The sequence below is a fragment of the Phoca vitulina genome, unplaced genomic scaffold (assembly GCF_004348235.1).
Source record: "Phoca vitulina isolate PV1807 unplaced genomic scaffold, GSC_HSeal_1.0 scaffold41, whole genome shotgun sequence".
In the NCBI taxonomy this organism is placed as follows: domain Eukaryota; kingdom Metazoa; phylum Chordata; class Mammalia; order Carnivora; family Phocidae; genus Phoca; species Phoca vitulina.
In genome coordinates this window covers 9,359,338-9,378,191 of record NW_022589744.1, presented here as the reverse complement: position 1 = coordinate 9,378,191, position 18,854 = coordinate 9,359,338, and the positions used below count along the sequence as shown (strand labels likewise).

The 18,854-nt window shown below is 47.9% G+C and overlaps 1 protein-coding gene across 4 annotated transcripts in view; it reads left to right on the top strand.

Moving 5' to 3' along the window:
• Positions 1-18,854, top strand: part of SLC39A11 (solute carrier family 39 member 11) — a 326,016-nt gene that overhangs the window by 173,265 nt on the left and 133,897 nt on the right. For all 4 annotated transcript variants that reach the window (XM_032429848.1, XM_032429847.1, XM_032429851.1 and 1 more), the window contains exon 6: positions 11,652-11,822. In XM_032429848.1, the coding sequence (XP_032285739.1) occupies positions 11,652-11,822 (171 nt within the window). The remainder of the gene's footprint in view (positions 1-11,651; positions 11,823-18,854) is intronic.

The following is an 18,854-nucleotide window of genomic DNA, read 5'->3' as shown; positions in this document are numbered from 1 at the left end:
TTCCTGTAATGTATGGGGAGCTCTTGTATTGTCAAAAAATATTTTAATACATTTAGAGGGAAAATAATGCTTTTCATTTTAGGGCACAAAGAGATGTCAATTCCTCTGGGCAAATGAATTTGTTCCTCATGTGGTGGACGTTCTTATTTTATGAACAGTTGGAACGTGTTGTCCCTGAAACTCATCTTGAGGAATTTCTTGAGCTAGAACAGAGTTCAGTGAACACTGGTGATGGAAATAGCGCCTCTCTCCTACTCACCCTGGATGAGTGATCATGGTAGGCTGGCTGTGGCAGAGCATAGAATCAGCGCTGGAAGGGGCCCTGAAGTCTGCCTCGTTCTGCTCATTTAAAGTTGGAAGAAGCCTAGACCTTTAGAGGTTGGGACTTGTGTAGGGTTATGTACAAATTGGAAAATTGGAGATAGAGTTGACCTGAGAGTGCTCTACCATGGTTTAATTCATTTAATTGTGGCTTTCTAAAGAGAGCAGGAAACCTGGTGCAGATTTAATATAGACCAGTGTATCAAAGACATGAATGTCCAAGGACATGCATAAAGCTCCCCTATGGTAGTCTTCCCTACTCCTTCCTTTCCTCTCTCCCTCCTTCTCCCCTTCTGGCAGCTTAGCTTCTGAACTCCTTGACTATGTTTGAGACTCCCCCTTCCCTCCATCTTGGGTATCTTGGTGGAAGACGGAGCCTCGCTCTCAGGATAGAAGTTGGACTTCCAGCCTCTCTTGTAGCTAGAGCTGACCATGGCTTGGCCAGTTAGATGGAGCTGAGAGCAAAGTCATTCCAGCGAGAGTGGCCAGCATTCAGTGCCAGTGACCTGAGCCGGAGCATTTGGCGTCCAGCACTGAGGACAGAGGTGCTGCCACACGGGTTATGTGGTGGCATTTTGGTGGAGCAGGAGTCCTGGTCTCCCTTGGCTCTGTTGGGGTTCCAGGGTGGGTTCTGTGGCCTCCCTGGGTGGGGTTCCACGAGCCCCCCAGTACACTTCCGGTGATTGACTTGGTTTCTTTTGCCCTTCACCGAGGCCTGTGCCCAATAAACTCTCCCTGCTGAACATGGATGTGGACTTAAATTCTCCCCAGCATCCAGATAAAGTCTCAGCTCTCTGACCTTGTAACAAAGACAGAAAACAAACCATGAATCTTCCGACTTGTGCTTATCTTTTCCTTCCTGCGTTCCAGGGTCAACTGTTTGTATCCCGAAAAGCACAGAAATGTTTATGCAATTTGAGTCTCACATGAACCTCTCCAGCACCGCGTTTTCCATTCAGTTACATGGCCTGTGGCAAAAGGAAGATTTCATTTCCTCTTGTAGTTTGCAGACGATGGTGCTGTGTGTTCGCGCTGACCACGTGTGTGCTCTCTTGCTGTAGCCGCTGACAGTGCTCCTTGCTAGTGTCAGCTTGATTCCTGGGGACCAACTCCTAGGACAAGAGAGGAACTGGGAGATAGAAATAGCGGGAGGGTTTATGTAGACAGAGACCCTGCAGAGACTCTGCGCAGACCCTGCATAGACATAGAGACCCTGCATAGACCCTGCAGAGACCCTGCAGAGACCCTATAGAGACCCTGCAGAGACCAAGGGAAGATGAGGGGATACCTTGGTTTTGGGGAATTGATTTTTCTCTCAATTATTCTGCTGGTGGTTGTCTTTCCTTGTGATGGTCCATATCCTCTTTAAAAAAAAAAAAGATTTTCATTTGATAAGGAAATGATGGTTTCGATCAAGACAATACAATTACTTTTCACCTTCTCGTCTTAAATTCCTTTGCCTTCCCCGCTGTGTGTTTGGCAGAATCCCGTGTCTTCTTAGGTGCCCAGAGAGAACTAAGGATCAGGTATGTCCCTGTATATCACCTCGAGATATCTAATTGGGTGGTAATATTTGGACTGACGTAAATTTAGAGACTGAGGAAGTACCTGGATTAAGTACTACTTACGTGGTCTCAAACATTAATTTTTCAAAATTCAGTCTATATCAGAATTGCCTTGGGGCTGAGGGCGGGAGAGGGCACACGGCAGATTCCTGGGCCCCTCTCTCACAGATTCTAATCCAGTAGCTCTAGGATGGGCTCCAGAAGGTGGGTTTTATAAGTTCTCACCATGACCCAGCAATGGATGGTCTTCACTTCACACTTGGAGATACAGTGGTCTAGGCTGTTAATCTTTATTTTCAGAACCAGAGGGGATGGCAGAACAGCATTACCTCAAAGGGGAAAGTAAGCCAAGCGACTCTTAAGTTAATATTAGCTATTGGACGCAAGCCCTGAAATGGGTGCTGTTCTCCCAGATGCCTCCTCCCTGACCTGATCATTGACAACCACGTAAGTTAAGGGCACGGCTCCCATCTTTCTGGAGTCGGCTGAGAGTCCTTTGCAAAGCTCTTATAAGCACTGGTGTTTTCCAGAATGCCCTTTCTCCTCTCTGATGAGTGGGCTGGGACTTTTTTTTGCAGCAAATGTCTTTTGCTGGTGGACTCCCCCAAAGCTGTGACGATCTCTTTCCCATGGGGGCATTTGTGCTGAACACACACGTGCAGGGTGGACTAAGAGCTAGCAAGATGGCTCTGGAGCCCACCTGGGATTTATTTTTAGACCCTAGTCAATTCATCAGGAATGCGATCATGTTGATTAATTGGTTGGTTGTGCCTTCACAGCAGAAGCGCTGACCTGGTAGGTGGACGTTTTAATCTTACTGGATGTTTTGGCTCCCTTGCCTGAGAGTAGAAATTATTACCTTAGTTAGACTACTGGAACAGGCAGTGCTTTAGTGGGTAGTCTGCTTAATGGATGAGAAATCTTTCACTAAGAGTAAACCGATCTCTTCTTCTGATGTATATTTAATTTTTACCAATTGTGCAGATCTGTTTGGGTCTGCGTTGTCGCTAAGCAGTTGCTTGCCCAGTTGTAAGCGTCCTAGGTGAGGCCTGGATTACTTTCAGTGCCTGAGAATTATGGACTGAAAGGACAAGGCAGTCAAACCAGCCTCCTTACCCGGGTAGCATTTGACCCTCTGATAACCCTGTGGCTGGTGATCTTTCAAATGATAAATGGAGACATCTATTCTAGTTACAGAGATTGCAAATATGTTTTGCATCCTATTTCTGGAACTCCAGATGCTTCTCTGCCCAAAGATTAGTAACTAAGCCTAATAAATGCTTTGGTTATCTTCTCGTGAAGTTTCCTTCATCTTTTCCTGCCCTGGATTACACGCGACCCATGCAGTGCCTCCTTGGACAGTTTTGCACTGAGTGTGTGGCTGCTTTCAGAGTAGAGTGCATCAGTGTGCACGGTGTCTCCCCCGCCCCCCCCACAGAACTCAGACCCTGAATGGGGCACAAGTAGGCCTGTCCAATAAAATACAGGTATCCAGTTAAGTTTTAATTCCAAGGAAAGAATGCTTTTTAGCATAAGTATATCCCAAGCAATAGTTGGGATATACTTATACTAAAATAAAAGTTTCGTTTTATCCAAAACTCGGGTACAGCTGACCACCCTGTCTTTTTATTTGCTAAATCTGGAAGCCCTCGCAAGGATCCTGTCCACACTAGATTTGTCTCACCATATATATAATGTTCGCAGGACTGCTGTGTTGCTCACAAGAAGCCTAGGGTCGTTGGGTAGAAAGAAGACTAGGGAAGCAAGCTCTCACATACCCTGCTTTTGAAAAATGTAGTGTTTTAATATTGAGAGAGAAAAATAGCTTTCGGACCATACCAGCTAGCAGCATAAATAAAGCAGATGACCCCTCTCTCTTTTTTTTTTTTTTGAAGGCACTATGCTGACTTGAGCAATGTCAAAGAGGAACTTTTAAAAATGGAGGCTAGAGGGGTGCCTGGGTGGCTCAGTCAGTTAAGTAGCCGGTTCTTGGTTTCGGCTCAGGTCATGATCTCAGGGTTGTGGGATCGAGCCCCGTGTCGGGCTCTGCGCTCAGCGGGGAGTCTGCTTGAGGATTCTCTCTGTCAAGTAAATAAATAAATCTTTAAAAAATAAATCAAATAGAGGCTAGAGCCCCAAGTTGGCCAGGTGGGTACATCTGTCTGGTGTGTGAGGTCTGCTACTCTCACTGGCCATCCACAGGCAGAAGTGAATCACTGGAAAATGACCCACGGCTGCAAGGAATTAGCTAATCATGTGTCATTAAAGAGGCCTTGTTTGGATAGAGGACCTTGCACAAAAGAGGAAAGAAATACGCCTGACAGCCTGAAAAATGTTTAACCTCACCTGTGGCCAAAGAAATACAAACCAAGGGAAATGTCATTTCCTTCATAAAGGAGTACATTTATTTTTAAATGCGAAATACCCATGCTGACGAAGAAATGCCAGGATGAGAACTTGCAAACTCTACCTTACGGGAGTGTAAATGGCATGGCCTTTCTGGAAATTAATTAGCCAAATGTATCCCAGCCCTCTGATCAACACTGACTTCCACTTCTGGGAATTTTGTTCAAATTTCTCGTTGTTTATACAGGTGAAAGGTTTTGCAGTGATATTTATAGAAATAAAATTAGAAATAGCCTAAATGCCCAACAGTATGAGAATGTAAATAATAATTTGTATTGCTTGAAATGGCTGTAAGAGTTTTCAGTCATAGAGGGGAAATGCTTATGTTATGTTTAGCGAGAACAAAAAGCAGTCTACAGTCATATAATATGGTATCTCTGTTATGTAAAAACCATACAAAAAAGCACGGAAGGAAATGCACCAAACTCCAAACATATATATATTTTTAGATGATGTGATTATGTGCGATTTAAATTTTCTTCTGTATATTTTTAGGGTTTTCAAGGTTGCTTTGATACGCACTTACATCTTTATAGTCAGAATGAGGTTACTGGCAGGAATATTGTATTCGGGACACCTGCCCAATGGTGAGGGGGGCGTCAAATGGCTGGCCAGCCCTGCTTTGACTACTGAAGCCCATCAAACTTATGAAATGGGCAACATTTAAATGAATGGCACGCTGTTGGCTTTCTGCCAGGACTTCACATTTGCTGCATTTATGCTGGCATTTCTAAGGGCTTCTGGAAGATCTAAGGACACTCGTGGGTGAGTAGCCTCATGGGGCTCAGGGAAGCTGAGGAGCTTCTTCCCGGGGGAAGGCACCATTAGCATCCTCTTGGCTGCCCTGTTTGCATGGAGAGAGAGATTGCACTCCTTCACCAGCCTCCAGCACTCAAACCTTCCCACTTCCTGACAGCTGAGTCGCGTCTCAAGTGCCCCGTGGGTTCTAAAGACGGCATTTGAGGCAAAAAGGTCGAAGAGTCAAAATGACCCCTCTCGAACATCCTTTTTCTCCCTTAAACCACCAAGACCTGCCCCTCCCCAGAACATCAAAAGCCAAGAATTAAATTTTCTTACCATTTTCAACAAACATCTCTCTCTTTCTGGGAGCTCGAAGCCCAAATCACTTTGAAAAGATAGTGGAAGGGAGCAAGGGAGCGATGGATACATGAAGGGAATTTTCATGCTGTATCTTCAAAGGCATGTACCTGCATCGGCATTTGTAAAATGCGCCCATGATACAGCTCCACTGTAGTTCAATTTTAGCAAACCAGTTGTTGGCCAACAATGAGTTATAAGCAAGCACATGGACGATTTAAGGATCGTTGCACAAAGATTCCCCGTCTGCAATAGGAACTTTTCCTCACATGCTGGGATGTGTTTCCTGGGATAGGTCAACCCTGTGCTCCCATGGTCTATATGAATCATGAAGCTATAAAACAATTAGTGCCTGAGGTCAAGAAGATACTTCCCCTGGGTGGGTGCCCATTCTGGGCGGGAGGGAGCAGAAAGAGTATTCCTCCACGTGGCAAGACGGGGCACTGCATCTTTTAGTATCTGGAAAAGAGTGACCATTCAAACTTGAATAGAAAGAAATGGTTTTGCAAATGATGGGCTCAGAACTAAGCTAAAGTCCCTCAAGGCATTAAAAACTAGAGTCACAGAGGCTGAGAAATGTAGGAAATATTTCTGTAGTTTTAAGTGAAACAAGTGTAATATGAAACTGTACATTAAGATGTATAATCGATAGGAATTGCTAACATTCGTTGTGCTTTTCATGTGCCGGGCACAGTGCCAAGCACTTTACCTTTATTTTAGTTCTCATAACAACCTTACTAAGAAGATGTGATTATTAAACCCATTTTAGTACAAAGGCACTGAGGCACAAAGCCAGCATTTCCCTGAAGCCTTATGGCTAATGATTGACAGAGCCACGATCCCATGGTTGGCAGAGCCATGATCCCAGGGTTGGCAGAGCCCTGATCCCATGGTTGACAGAGCCACATCCTGTGGCAGGCAGTGTGATGCTGCATCTATTCTCACCATTTGCAATTATGCAAAACATGAATGTGCATGAACTGGACAAGGCATAAGAACAAATGACAGTCATTGTGGTAGGGATATTAAGGCCTTTTCTTTAATGGAGTTATGTTTATGGCTTTATAAAAGGGAAACAGTATGAGTGTGGATAGGTTGAGAGACAGTTAGAATCTTTAGTTTTGGAAGTCTTTGAGCTGAAGTGTCATCTGCCAAGACTGGGAGAACCACCTGGCTCTTTCGAAATTTCCATGGGGCTGTCAAGAAGGGCCTCCGTGGGCCTTGATTTCTCTACATGCCAAGGCTGATGCTACCCTCTGTCGAGTCATTATTTCATGTTCAAATTAAGCATTAATTACATAAAGGAGGTCATGCTAATCCCATAAATTATTAAAGAACAGGACCAAATTCTTAGCAAGCTTTGTCACACTCACAATGATAATTGTATTTCTTCCCCCAAATCATTCTGATTCTCCTGGGAAACAAGAAGGAAGGAAAAATATAAGTAAATAGATCCTCCTCTCTCCCTGCTTTGGATCGGTCTTTTGATCTTGCTTGTGCATATCTAGTACGTAATGAATATGTATCACTGACTACTCTTCGTTTTATATTTTGTAAGTGGGGGTTTAGAAAAAAGGTATTTCTCCAGAGGTTTGAAGTTTTCTGTGCTTTGCAGATGAGGATTTGCCTATTTGTGCTAATTCAACCAGATCATTTCCCTTGATGTCTTGGGGATATTTTTAAAGCTCTCATGGCTGGTGATCTATTAATTAGTGTTGCCACATTCACTGGGGACTGAGGTTCCATCATTGGGCTGGTTACATCATCAGAGGGACAACATCCTGTGTCCCTGGGGGACTGGGCCCATGGGTTATGAAAACAAAGGTTAACATAGTGTTCATCTTGTATTATGTTCTCGGTCTGAGGTCCTTGAATCCATAAGGATTCAAAAATTTTTTCAGAATTGTATTTTTGTTGTTGGTGTTGGAGAGAGGATCATAGCTTCCACCGTACTTTCAAAAGCAGTTGCTGATGCACAATGGTTTAGAGCCACTGATCTAGAGACTTCAGCACCTTTCGCTTCCCCGGGGAGGAAGTCAAACCCTGAGGAGGATGGGTCTTCCCCACACAGCCGGGTTCGTGGTGGTCCCCCAGCTTGTGCCCACAGCACCAGGGACAGCTTTGCCCTATAATACGATGTACTGGGATGAGACTCACATGCGCTATTGTGCGAATGTCACATAAGTTCACCCTGTGATTCAGCAGGAAGAATGAGCCTTGGACAGGTCTGTCTATTCCCCTGTGGTCCTCAAATGCAGCAACGCCGTGCCTCCCCAGAAAAGATGAAATTGGGGGACGATAGGCCGAGCCCCAGCAGTGAGTCCCTTTGTGTGGATTCTTAGATGCTGGAGCCTAAATTAAAAAAAAAAAAAAAAAAAGAGCTCTTTGGATAATGGGCAGTTTTGAAGTCTTTTCTTCTACCTTCCTGAAAGAATTGTAACCCTGTGTTCCGTGCTTGGTATTACATAACTATTTTCTACTTACAGCTGCTTTACACTTGGAAATAGTAGAGCTAAGGGGTTAAGAAGGACTGTTTTTGTGCATCCTTTCCAGGTTTGTCTATGAGTGGGAATGACAATAGACAGGAGATCTCCACAGAGCCTTTCCCACCTCTGGGGTCACGGGATGCAAGCTCACCAGACCCTCTCTGCACCCTGAACATTTCCACGACAAACATCTGGGATTTCGAGCCCCTAAATGTCACGGCAGTGACTGCTCTCACTGCCCTTCTTGGGGAGCAAAGGAGCAGATCAACACTCCACCACCCCCCACCCCAAGTCAACAATGGGACCCTGGTTAAGAGGTCACCTCTGCAGGCAAAGACCTGGCTTGTCTCCTGAATTCATCTGGGACAGGTTGTGTGACCTGGGACCAGTTAACTCCACCTCTCAGCTCTTCAGGTTCTTTATTTGTTAGAGGGAATGATCTCTGCTTTGTGGGGCCTTTGGAAGGATTGAGGAAAAGTTCTTAGAACCACCGATTAGTTGATGTCACTGACACCATTTTGCATTTCTGAACTGACATCGACTCTTCCATCTCTAAATGTCCTTCCTCTTTGCCAATCCTACTTCAAAAGTGCCCGGACCTTTCCCCTCTCAGCCAATCTCACAGGGTCTTGTCACTGTGGCCCACACCAGGCTTGGCGGTTGCCTCCGTGAGGTGGTCACCCTTTGCCCATGGCGCTGGGTGTTCTGCTTCTTGGCACGCAGTGGTTGAACTCGCCTTGCTGGGAGAGGCAAGGAGATTCATTGCTCAGGAGGCATCCGTACTCTCTGTAGTGATTTATTTGGACTAATTGTCCTCGTTGCAGACTCATTAGAGGCTGTTACCGAATGGTGGCTTATTTACCTTGAACAAGCACGTCAGGTGTTCACAACCCCCCGCCATGTCCCACTAGGGAAGGCGCCGATGGCAGCTTTCACATGCTGGGACCCCCAGGCAGAGCGTGCAGCTTTACCTCCATTAACAACTCTTTCTGCTTCTCGATCGTTCGCCGCTGGAATTCCCTAACGGGGCCCCCATCCCTGTTGCTCTCTGTGCATTATTTGTGGGAGATTCAGAGGCCGATCCTTTTGTGACCCTGACAAAAATAAGCGCCTGCTTCCGAGATTGTCAGTGTACATTTCTGCCCTTGGATTTAAAGGAATTATTCATGTCTTCCCTGTCTGTTCTCTCTTAAATTGTAAAATCCCAAACCCACCGCCCCATCAACGCACATTGGAGGGCTGGGTCAGGTGTGTGTACTCAAAGGAAGCCCAGTGAATTGGTGGTATTTTCTGACTAGTCCGGGAGGAAGGCGAGTGCCCCCCTCCCCCGGCCCCCCGCCACCGTGTGGCTTAGTTCCTGGACAGCACTAGGGCTTGCTTTGCTTGCATCTTCAGTGTTCATGGACTTGAGGTCCCAGATGTTTACTCAGTTTTCTGTCCAGCCTCTGCAGCCTGAGTCGTCAAGTATTGTCAGCTTAAAAGTTGACACCCTCTGGGTGTTGAGAAACAAATGTGCATATGTGCACAAAGGCTGTGTGATCTGTGAGGTACCAAGCGACAGTCCTGTGCTTGTGTGTGTGTGTGTGTACGTCATCACACACATGGCCTGGAGACCACGCAGTGAGTGTGTTTAGCTTCACCTCGTGCAGACAGCATCTGGGACGTGTCGCTTTCCAGCAGAGACGGCAGCAGTCGCCGGAGACCAGTTATGTGTGCTGTGGCCGCTGATGCTTGGGGGCTGGTATTCCTGCATTTTGGAGGATCCACGGAAGGCCTCCGGGGCCTGAGATTCAACTGTTGTGAGAGAGAACAGGTTGGGGCCTGGGGAAGCCTGAGTCCGCCTGCCTTTGGCACTTGCTTCCTCCTCAAGCTGACCTGCTGGATTTGAGTGAACAAACACAACATGATTTTCAAATGAAGTGTTTTGGCTTTGTTTTTTATTTTTGTTTTGTTCCTGTTTTGGAAGTAGAAAGCAGCGTTCACTTAGGTGGGTTCATCCGAAAAGGGCATCAAAGACCCGACCAAGTTTATGTAGCGAGATTCTGGTCTTTAAGTGAAGCCCCTGAGAGGGTAAGATGAAGGACCCCTACCTTGCTTTACACCAAAGAAGTAAGGAGAGGCGCCACCAGAGGCCCACGGTCATGGCCAAAGGGGTCCTTACGGTTGCCCGTTTTCTCTTAATTTGACTTTGGGAAACATTTTCTGCAACTTTCAGCTTAGAGATGAGAATTCCTTTGCTTATGGAAAATCTACAGAGAAGGGAAGCAGAACCACTGCAGAGAGTCCCTCCTACCCTTCAAGTTGATGACCTCTGCCAGCGATGGCCCCCGGCACAGCCGAGTATCTGTCAAGCTTCTGCCGTTTCCTGAAGCCGGAGAAGCCACACTGTTTACTGTCCAAACCAGGACGCTTTGAGTGTGAAAGGGGACAGTCCTCATCCCCCCGGGATGGCGAGCCCCTCCTGGGAGGTATGGTTGCCCTGCTCATGCTGGGGAGCCTACAAACACGTTCGGGTGTCCTGTCCATGACCTCTGAGTTATGACTTGCAGGTCCTTGTGTTCACTCGTGGTAGAGAGACTCTCCTTTGCATTCCTGCCCCCACATGTCTGCCATTTGCTCAAGACTCTGCTCCTTCGGGACGCCGCTCCCACAGACGCACCACTGCGGTCTGGGCGCTCTGCCGCAGACCCGGGCCATTGCCCTCTGTCAGGAGTGCGCACATCTGACCCAGGGGACCATGGGTAGTTGGCATCACCTCTTGGCCTGTGAAATGGCACCCTTCAGATATATCCCCCGAGGGGAAGGTTTGAAAGGAAGTTTAGCTGGTTAGCTCATGAAATCCAGTGGCTGGGTACCATAGTCAGCCCATGAGCGTCAGAATGTCCTGCGGCACTCAGGCTGCCATTTGTCTGTCTGTCTGTCTGTGTGTGTGTCCGTCTGGCTGGCTGGCCTGCTGCATCATTTCCCGTCTCTGCGTGCCTGTGTGCATCTGCTTCATTCTATCATCTGTCAAGTTGCTTCCTTGTTCCCTTCCTGCGTGGGATGTCAGGCTGCCCGTACATGACCTTTTGGATTGAGAATCTGCACTTGAATCACAAGGCCTGTCCCAACTCCAGTCTCCCACCTCCCCCCACCCTCCCCGGTCCCCGGGGAGGGATTCTGATTGGCTGGGCCTGGCATGTGGATGGGTTCCCGTAAGGCAGCATGACCAGGAGAGCAGGGTCACCTACGGTGTCATGCCGTAGGGAGAGAGAGAACACGTGACACCTGCGCACTTAGCAGCAAAGCCCTTGCCTGGAGCCTCTCATTTAATCCTCGCATACCCCTGTGGGATAGGTACCATTATTATCCCATTCTGTGACTCAGGAACCTAGGGCACAGAGAGTGTAAACAGCTCGTTTAATGCCACACAGCTCATAAGTGGACGAGTCAGCAGTGAGCCCGGCAGCCTGGCTCCCGAATCTGAGCTCCTAATCACCGCTCAATATTGTTTCTCCCTAATAAGCATTGCTAGGGCACCCCCAGTTTCATCTTTTTTATCCCTTCCTGGCCCTGTACACTGGGCACTGAGTGTCTCAGTGAGTGTTTGCCGAACGAGTGAGCGAGTAAGCGAAGGGAGGGAGGGAGGAAGAAAGAGAAGAACACGGGGTCCGTTAGGAAGTTAGGGAGGAGACCCTTCCCCAGGGTGGAAATTTCCCCCTGCTGCTGCTTACCCAAGCACCAGTGTGCACATTTTCAAAGTACTCTCTCTCCCTGTCCCTCTCTCTTTGCTCAGACAAGAGCGAGAACGGCGAGGCCTATCAGAGGAAGAAGGTGATGGCCACCGGCCTTGCCGAGGGCCCTGCCCCACCGGTGCCTCCTCGAGGGAACCTGGCGCAGCCTGGCAGCAGCAGCTGGAGGAGGATTGCCCTGCTCATCTTGGCCATCACCATCCACAACATTCCAGGTGAGGTCCTGCCCCCACATGGTCCGGCTACCGGCCCGGAGGGAAAGTCGCTGTCAGCTCAGCTGCCTGGCCGGAAGAGGGGCGCCGACCGTCGTGATGTGGGTCCTTTTGTTGAGGGGCGCAGGGACAGAATGCAAATCTTCCTTGACTTTATTTTTAACTTGCATTATCACTGTGGGGTGCAGCTCGTAGAAGCGCGGGATGTCTCTGGTTCTGCGTAATGCCCTTTTAAAATACTGAGCTCCGTACAGTTTAGCACTGATGGTCACCTTACCTGCCTCTTTCCTGTGGGACACCGGTCTGAAATGCCCTTGCCAGTCCTATCCTTTTTAGCATGCTGCGGTAATTTGCTTTGCGTCTCTGGATTTGTTTTAATTGAACAAAATGTGTTGGCGTTCTATTTCAAAAATAATATTATGCTTCACTTAGAGTGACAAGAAAACACAGATACGCATAAAAAAGAATAAAGATAGTCTTAAAAAAATAAATTGAGGGAACCTGAGGAACTCCTTGGGTCACATCTTGGAATTCCAGCTCAGCCGCTTACTCGCTCGTGTATCTGGACAAGTTACCTGAGCTCTCTGAGCCTTGGTTTTCTCATCTGTGAAATGGGCACAAAGCTACTACTGAGAGAAGCGGGATATCATTTGCAAAATGAATTACATTTTATTTCGATACTTAAATGAGATGCTGTAGTGCGCATGCACACACACACATACACAGATTTTGGTACAGTACTTGGGCCACATGAGCATTTGGAAAATGGTAACTGTAATTAGCATTAATAATGGTCCTGTTCTCCCTTCTGGCTGTGACTTCCTCAGTCTTGAGTTCTTCAACGTTCTGATCCATCATTGGTTGTGCTGGAACTCAAGTTCTAGGAATAACCTCGCTGAGGGAGTGTCCCCGGGTGATACAGATATTATCTGAGCTCTTGGCACCGTTCATAATGCCAAACCCATCACCCCATTATGGGGCAGTGACTAGAGGCACGTTCTTCTCTTCGAAGCTCTTGTAGATGTTGCTCCATGACCCTCTGGCTTCAATACTGGGGGGTCTAAGGCCATGGCCAAACCGAACTTATTCCTCTCTGGGTAACTCAATATCCTTCTGCTTGTACAATGAGGACTTTTGGTTTTTTTTTTTTTGGTCATTTTTAAAGAATGAAAATATTGATATGTTATATATTCCAGTACATACTAAACCTGTCTAGAACACTATGTTTCCAATTGCTTTTTTAAAAAGATTTTGTCCATTTAGTTATTTTAGAGAGAGAGTGCGTGAGCAGGGAGGAGAGGCAGAGGGAGAGGGACAAGCAGACTCTGCGCTGAGCACAGAGCCTGATGTGGGGCTCGATCCCAGGACCCCAAGATCATGACCTGAGCCAGCTGCATAACCAGCTGAGCCACCCAGGCCCTCTGTTTCCAACCAATAAAGCTCAGGTCTTCCCCTAGATGAGAAGCACGGTCCTTATTATTTGTATCCTGGTCTTGGGAATTTCTATCATATGATTGTATAGGCTGGTTTGCCCCCCAATTTTTCTTCAGCATGTTTCTCTCATTTCCCTGTTGGCTCTTTCCCTTTGGGCCATGGGCAGACTCTCTGGTTTTTCTAAAGCTTGCTATTCAATATTCCTTGAGACCGAGTCTTATGGGGGACCCCAACACACAAAGCTGACCACAGGCAGATTTGTCCTGGTGGAAGGGTCTGACCACATTCACCCCCAGACTCTCAGCAAGCTCACTGGAAGACCTAGGGCTTGGCAGAAGACAGCTTGAAAAACCTCCACAGTTGGCTGCAACCTGTTAAATCCTACTCAGTAGAGAAGAGAAGGTACTTACCTGTCTTTTCAGTCATAATAGTAGCGATCTTTCTGCCCCTCAAGGTTTCTCTAACCAGTTGAAAATGAATAAAGATCTGTCCATTGGGTTTACAGTCACATAAGATGACTCTACTGGCTTGAGGTATCCCGTTGTGATTCTCTGTCTCCCTGAAGAATACAAAAGTGTTCTAAAATCCAGATTTCATAGCACAGGGCTTTGAGAAGCCAGGAATACACTTTCCTCTGAGGAAGCCCTTCCTATCTCCCACCTGCCTCTACCCTTCTGTGTTCCCATGGACTCAACTGGGACTGTGTCCTGGCTCATTTTGACAGAAGGTTAGGGAGAATCAGAGTTCACATCTTTAAATGTTTATTGACTTCAGTGCGAGCTTGGATTAAGGCCAGAAACAAAAGGGTGTTAGCAAGAAGGTGCATGGGATGACACCAACATTTGATGATCCACAATCAGCATGAATTCAAAGGTTGCTTCTTCCCTGACAATAGGCCTTCTTCTGGATCCTTGGCATTCCCAAGTTCATGTTCAACCTGTGTCCCTATTATGGTGAATGTGGAAGTGTCTTTTGAAATGAGGGTTGAGTGGCTCGTAGGAACCTCAGCTGATTTGTCTTCATCAGAAGCCCAGTGTAACGGTCCATGACCTGGCGAGCATCTAGCTTGCTGGATCGAGAAGTTTGAGGGTAAATGTCTTCCCCAGTCTTGCCTTTTATGAATTGCATTTTAGTAATGAATTCTAGGTACTTGAGTTATGTCAGTCATAAAACAGACCAAGATCCCTAGCCTCCCGTAACTAACATTATAGCAGGGGGATAGACAATGAACATAATATTAGTAAGTGGATTATATGTTATGTTTGAAGGCGGTTGGGGCTATAAAGAATGAACAAGTCCAGCAGGGCTGATGAGATGCTAAGGTATTACAGAAAGGAGGTGCAATTTTAAATAGAGTAGTCAGGGTGGGTCTCACTGAGACCTTGCATTTGAGTCAGACATGCGGCTCTCTGGGGCAGAGTGAGTTCCAGGCAGAGGCAGCGGCCAGTGCAAGGGCCCTGAGGCAGAAGCCCGTCTGGACCCCCGAGGAGTAGCCAGGAGTCCAGCATGGAGTAGGAGTAGGGTCAGTGGGAGGGAGAGGCACAAAGTGAGGACAGAGAGGTCAGCCCTGCCCCAGGTGGAGCTCACAGGCATTGTAAGGATTTTCCTTTTTACTCTAGGAGATGGGCCACCCCAGGGTTTTGAGCAGAGAGGCATATGATCTGAATTGTGCTTCCCAAGCTTCTCTCTAGGCACTAAATTCAGACTGGACCCAGGAGGGGCGAGGGCGGCCGTGGGGAGCCGGGCAGAGGCCACGGTAGGAATGCGAGCTGCAAACAGAGGTGGCTGAGACGAGGACAGGTGTGCCAGAGGCACTGAAAAGGGCCCCCATCTTGGCGTCCACTCAGGGTAGAGCCGTGGGGTTTGCTGATGCAGCAGACTGGGGGTGTGGACAAAGACGGGAGCCAGGAAGGACCCCGACGTTTCGGGGCTGACCGGCTGCAAGCATGGAGTCGCCACCAGCTGGGATGGGGAAGACCCCACGGGGGCAGGTTTTAGAAGGGCACATCAACAGCTCGGCTTTGGATGGTGAGGTTTGGTTGTCGGCAGACATTCGAGGGGAGACGCCGATCAGGTAGTTGCACATACGAGTTGGGAGACAGGAGCAGAGTCTGCGCGGCAGAGAGAAGTTCAGACCGGGTGTGAATCGTTGGCATTGTAGGTGTCGTTGCAAGCCCTGGTGCCAACGACGTCACCAGGGTCTAACTGCAAGTAGACGAGTCTCCGAGGCCCCCCTGGGGCCCATCCCCGGAGCCTCGGGCTGCTAACTCCTGTCCAGCTTCCTGCCCTTTGATGGGAACCATATCGAGAGCTTATCTGTCGCCAGCTGACCTTTGAAAAGGTCTCTTTTTTAACGCTATCCTTTATACTTTATTAAAAATTTAACTAGAGCTTTGACGTTCCCCGAGACTCTGGGCTTGAAGATAGACTTTTCGCAATGACTAAAAGGATAATTGATTTTTTGTGAAGTTTTTTTGTCTTTGCTGGTTCAGTTTTATGTGTCCTGGGGATGACATTTTGTTAATTTTTTTTTTCTCTTTTTAATGTGGAAGTAAAAAGGAGAGCTTGTTAGCGAGTGTCCTGTCCTCTGGAGGTTTATGGCGTGTGAGGACACACACACACACACACACACACACACACCCGGGGCAATGGGTTAACATTTAATACACGCGTGCAAGGACGGATGTGTTCTTAAACTCCTGTGGCTCACCGTCGTCCTTGAGAACCTGGGAAGAGCTGGGGATCCCCTCACACACATCTCACAGGCAGCTTGGGGTGTTCATGGGCCTCACGAAGACCGTCCACAGCCCTGGAGCAGGGAAGAAATCTCCGCTTTCCAGAAACAAAGGCCCAGTCGTGCAAGCAGCTTGAGTGATCTAGGAGGAAACCGTCATGGCTGATGTAGACCATCAGACGCAAGCCCCTCCGGCTCGTGTGGGAGACGCAGAATCTCCGCAGGTGGAGATGCTGTTCCCCCGCATTCCATGTCACTTCTCTGTCTTGGCCTGTGTGCATCGGCGGGTTGGGGCGCTCGAGTCCTTTGGAACATGGTATCCTGAGGAAGGGACGTGTTTTCTGCGAAAGCAACTCTGTGGCCTTTGGAACATTGTCTCTTAAAGTGATTTCCATGCAGGATCATTCAGGCTCAAGGGCTCTGAGCCTTCCAGAGGTTCCCGGGCCTTCGGAAAACAAGCTCCCTCTCTGGGTCTGAGTGGAATTAAAAATCAGCTAGCAATCCAGTTCCTACTAATCTCTTTTCATGAGTGGCTTATGGTCTCTACAGTGCACTATAGCATTGCTTTGTGCCGGAAAGTTAAATTGAGAGCTTAAAGGGATCTTCCAGAAGTTATCTCCTTCAAACACTATTCCATTTGGTGATTCAGGGCGCGTGTGTGCACACACGCATGTGTTAAATTATGGCTATGATTCCTTTCAGCCCTGGCATTGGATGAGTCTGTGAAAAATAATACAGACAGTACAATATTCTTTTCATGTATTTTACAGTGTTAATCATCCCTTCCTTTGTGACGCCGTGCTGTATCCTGCGTCTGCGTCTGTCGTGATCTTATCAGGCTGGATGGTGTCTCCCCCCCCCCCCCGATTGGTGGAGTTGCTTGCAGGAAGCTCCATGCCCGCTGCCTTTTAGGAGCTCGCATATTACATGTTGGAGCTCAGGATCTATTTGAGCATGTGGAATGACCGGTGCACTTGGTACCTAGACTCCATCCTAGCAGGAGGGGGGTGTCATTCGAAAGCAGGGGTCCCAGTTCCCCTTCTCCCTTGGCCAACCAGACGGGCTAAGGGACGGCATTCAACTCCTATGGGTCTCCGGGGCTTTCCTTTGCATTCTAAATTTATTTATTAATCCATAGAGGAGGCGAGCTGAGTCCTATGCTTTTTATTGTCCTCTCATTAGAATCAAGAGTCAAGTTCACTTTGCTGGTTGCTGCCGTGACCTAGAGCGAGCTAGGGTCATTGCCTGTGTCTCCAGAACAGCATGACAGTTGATTTTAATTATTTGGCTTGTCTTCATTGATGGTTCCTATTAGGCTACATTTCGTGGCTTTACATGAAATGCTTGAAATTTTAATCAGAAGGGCTTTTTTTTTTTACCCCCCCCCCCAAGGAACAACACCCCACAAATTCACACACTAAAATATCAACAGTGGTTGGTTATTCCTGGGACTGTGGCTGATTGCTATTTTCTTCATGTTTTTGTGAGATTTAGCAACTTATCTATCATGAATGACTCATAGGATAAAAATGGTTTTGGGAAGGAGAACCTCCAACACCTAACCACCTCAACATCCCTAACCCCCAAAACACACACAAAAAAGGGTGTTACAAAAAAAGTAACAGTTATCCCTTTATGCCTGAGATAATCTTACTGAGGTTGTTTTAATGACAGGTTGGGAACAAAACGGAGGATTTATTAGCTTACGGTGGCTGCTGTAGCCAATGGTCACAAACGGAATGGCTTAAAACAACCCAAACCTATTCTTTCCCTGTTCTGGGGGCCAGAAGTCCGACATCGGTTTTCCTGGGCTAAAGTCACAGAGCCGGGAGGGCCATGCTCCCTCTTGTGGGGACAGTCTGTTCTTATCTCTTCCAGCTTCCAGAGGCTGCTGGCCCCCTGGCCTTGTGGCCGCACCTGACTCCAGTCTTGGCCTCTGTGGGCACATTGCTTTCTCTTCTGTGTCTATTCTGTTTCCCTCCTTTTTTTTTTAAAAGATTTATTTATTTGAGAGAGAGGGAGAGTGAATGCATGAGCAGGGGTGCGGAAAGGGGCAGAGGGAGAGGGAGAAGGAGAGAAGCAGACTCCCCAGGACAGTCCTGTCTGCAAAGTCTCCTTCATCACGAAAGACGGCATTCACACGTCCCGGGGCTTGTTGGTGGCAGGAGCCTGGGCATCCACTTTCCCCTCACGTCCTCTCCCCCTGCAAGGGCAGCTTTGGAGGTGCAGTGCTTAGAGCTTGCAGGGAGGAGCCAGGAGCTAGAAAGGACAGCCTTTCCGTTTTCCTGGGACCAAGACCGGATAGAAAATTCTATCATTAGATAGGGACCTTTCCAGTGAAATCACTGAAGCAACAGCCTCTCCTTCACATTGTTCTGCTTCCAGAAAACTGGAGGAGTGTTTTGCACAGCCAGAGACCCAGGCTCAGGTCACGAGTGCGGGGAGCACCACTCAAGGCCACAACTCATCGGTGGTAGCAAGAGCCATTGCTAATGTTGGAGGCTGCCACTCACCGGGGCCTTAAGTACCCTGCGTGTATGAGTTAGATATTTATACCCTGTTTTACATTTTAGAAACTGAGACCCAGGGAGGCTGAAGAGGAGGCTCGAGGTTGCATGAGCAGGCACAGAAAGAGCTTGACTCATGCTCCGTCCCTCCGTTGCTTCCAGCCCACCCCTCGCTATGGTGAGCTATGCTTCCATCCTTCCGGCGGACCACAGCGCTTTCCAGAGCCAGTTAGAGACGTTCAGGAAATGCTTCTCCTTTTTTTGAAGCTTGCCACGTTAAGTGTTAACGTCTGCAGCACCACTCTGGAGTGTTGGTGCGATCATCACTCCAGATGCCACGGCTCAGTTCAGCAGGGAGGT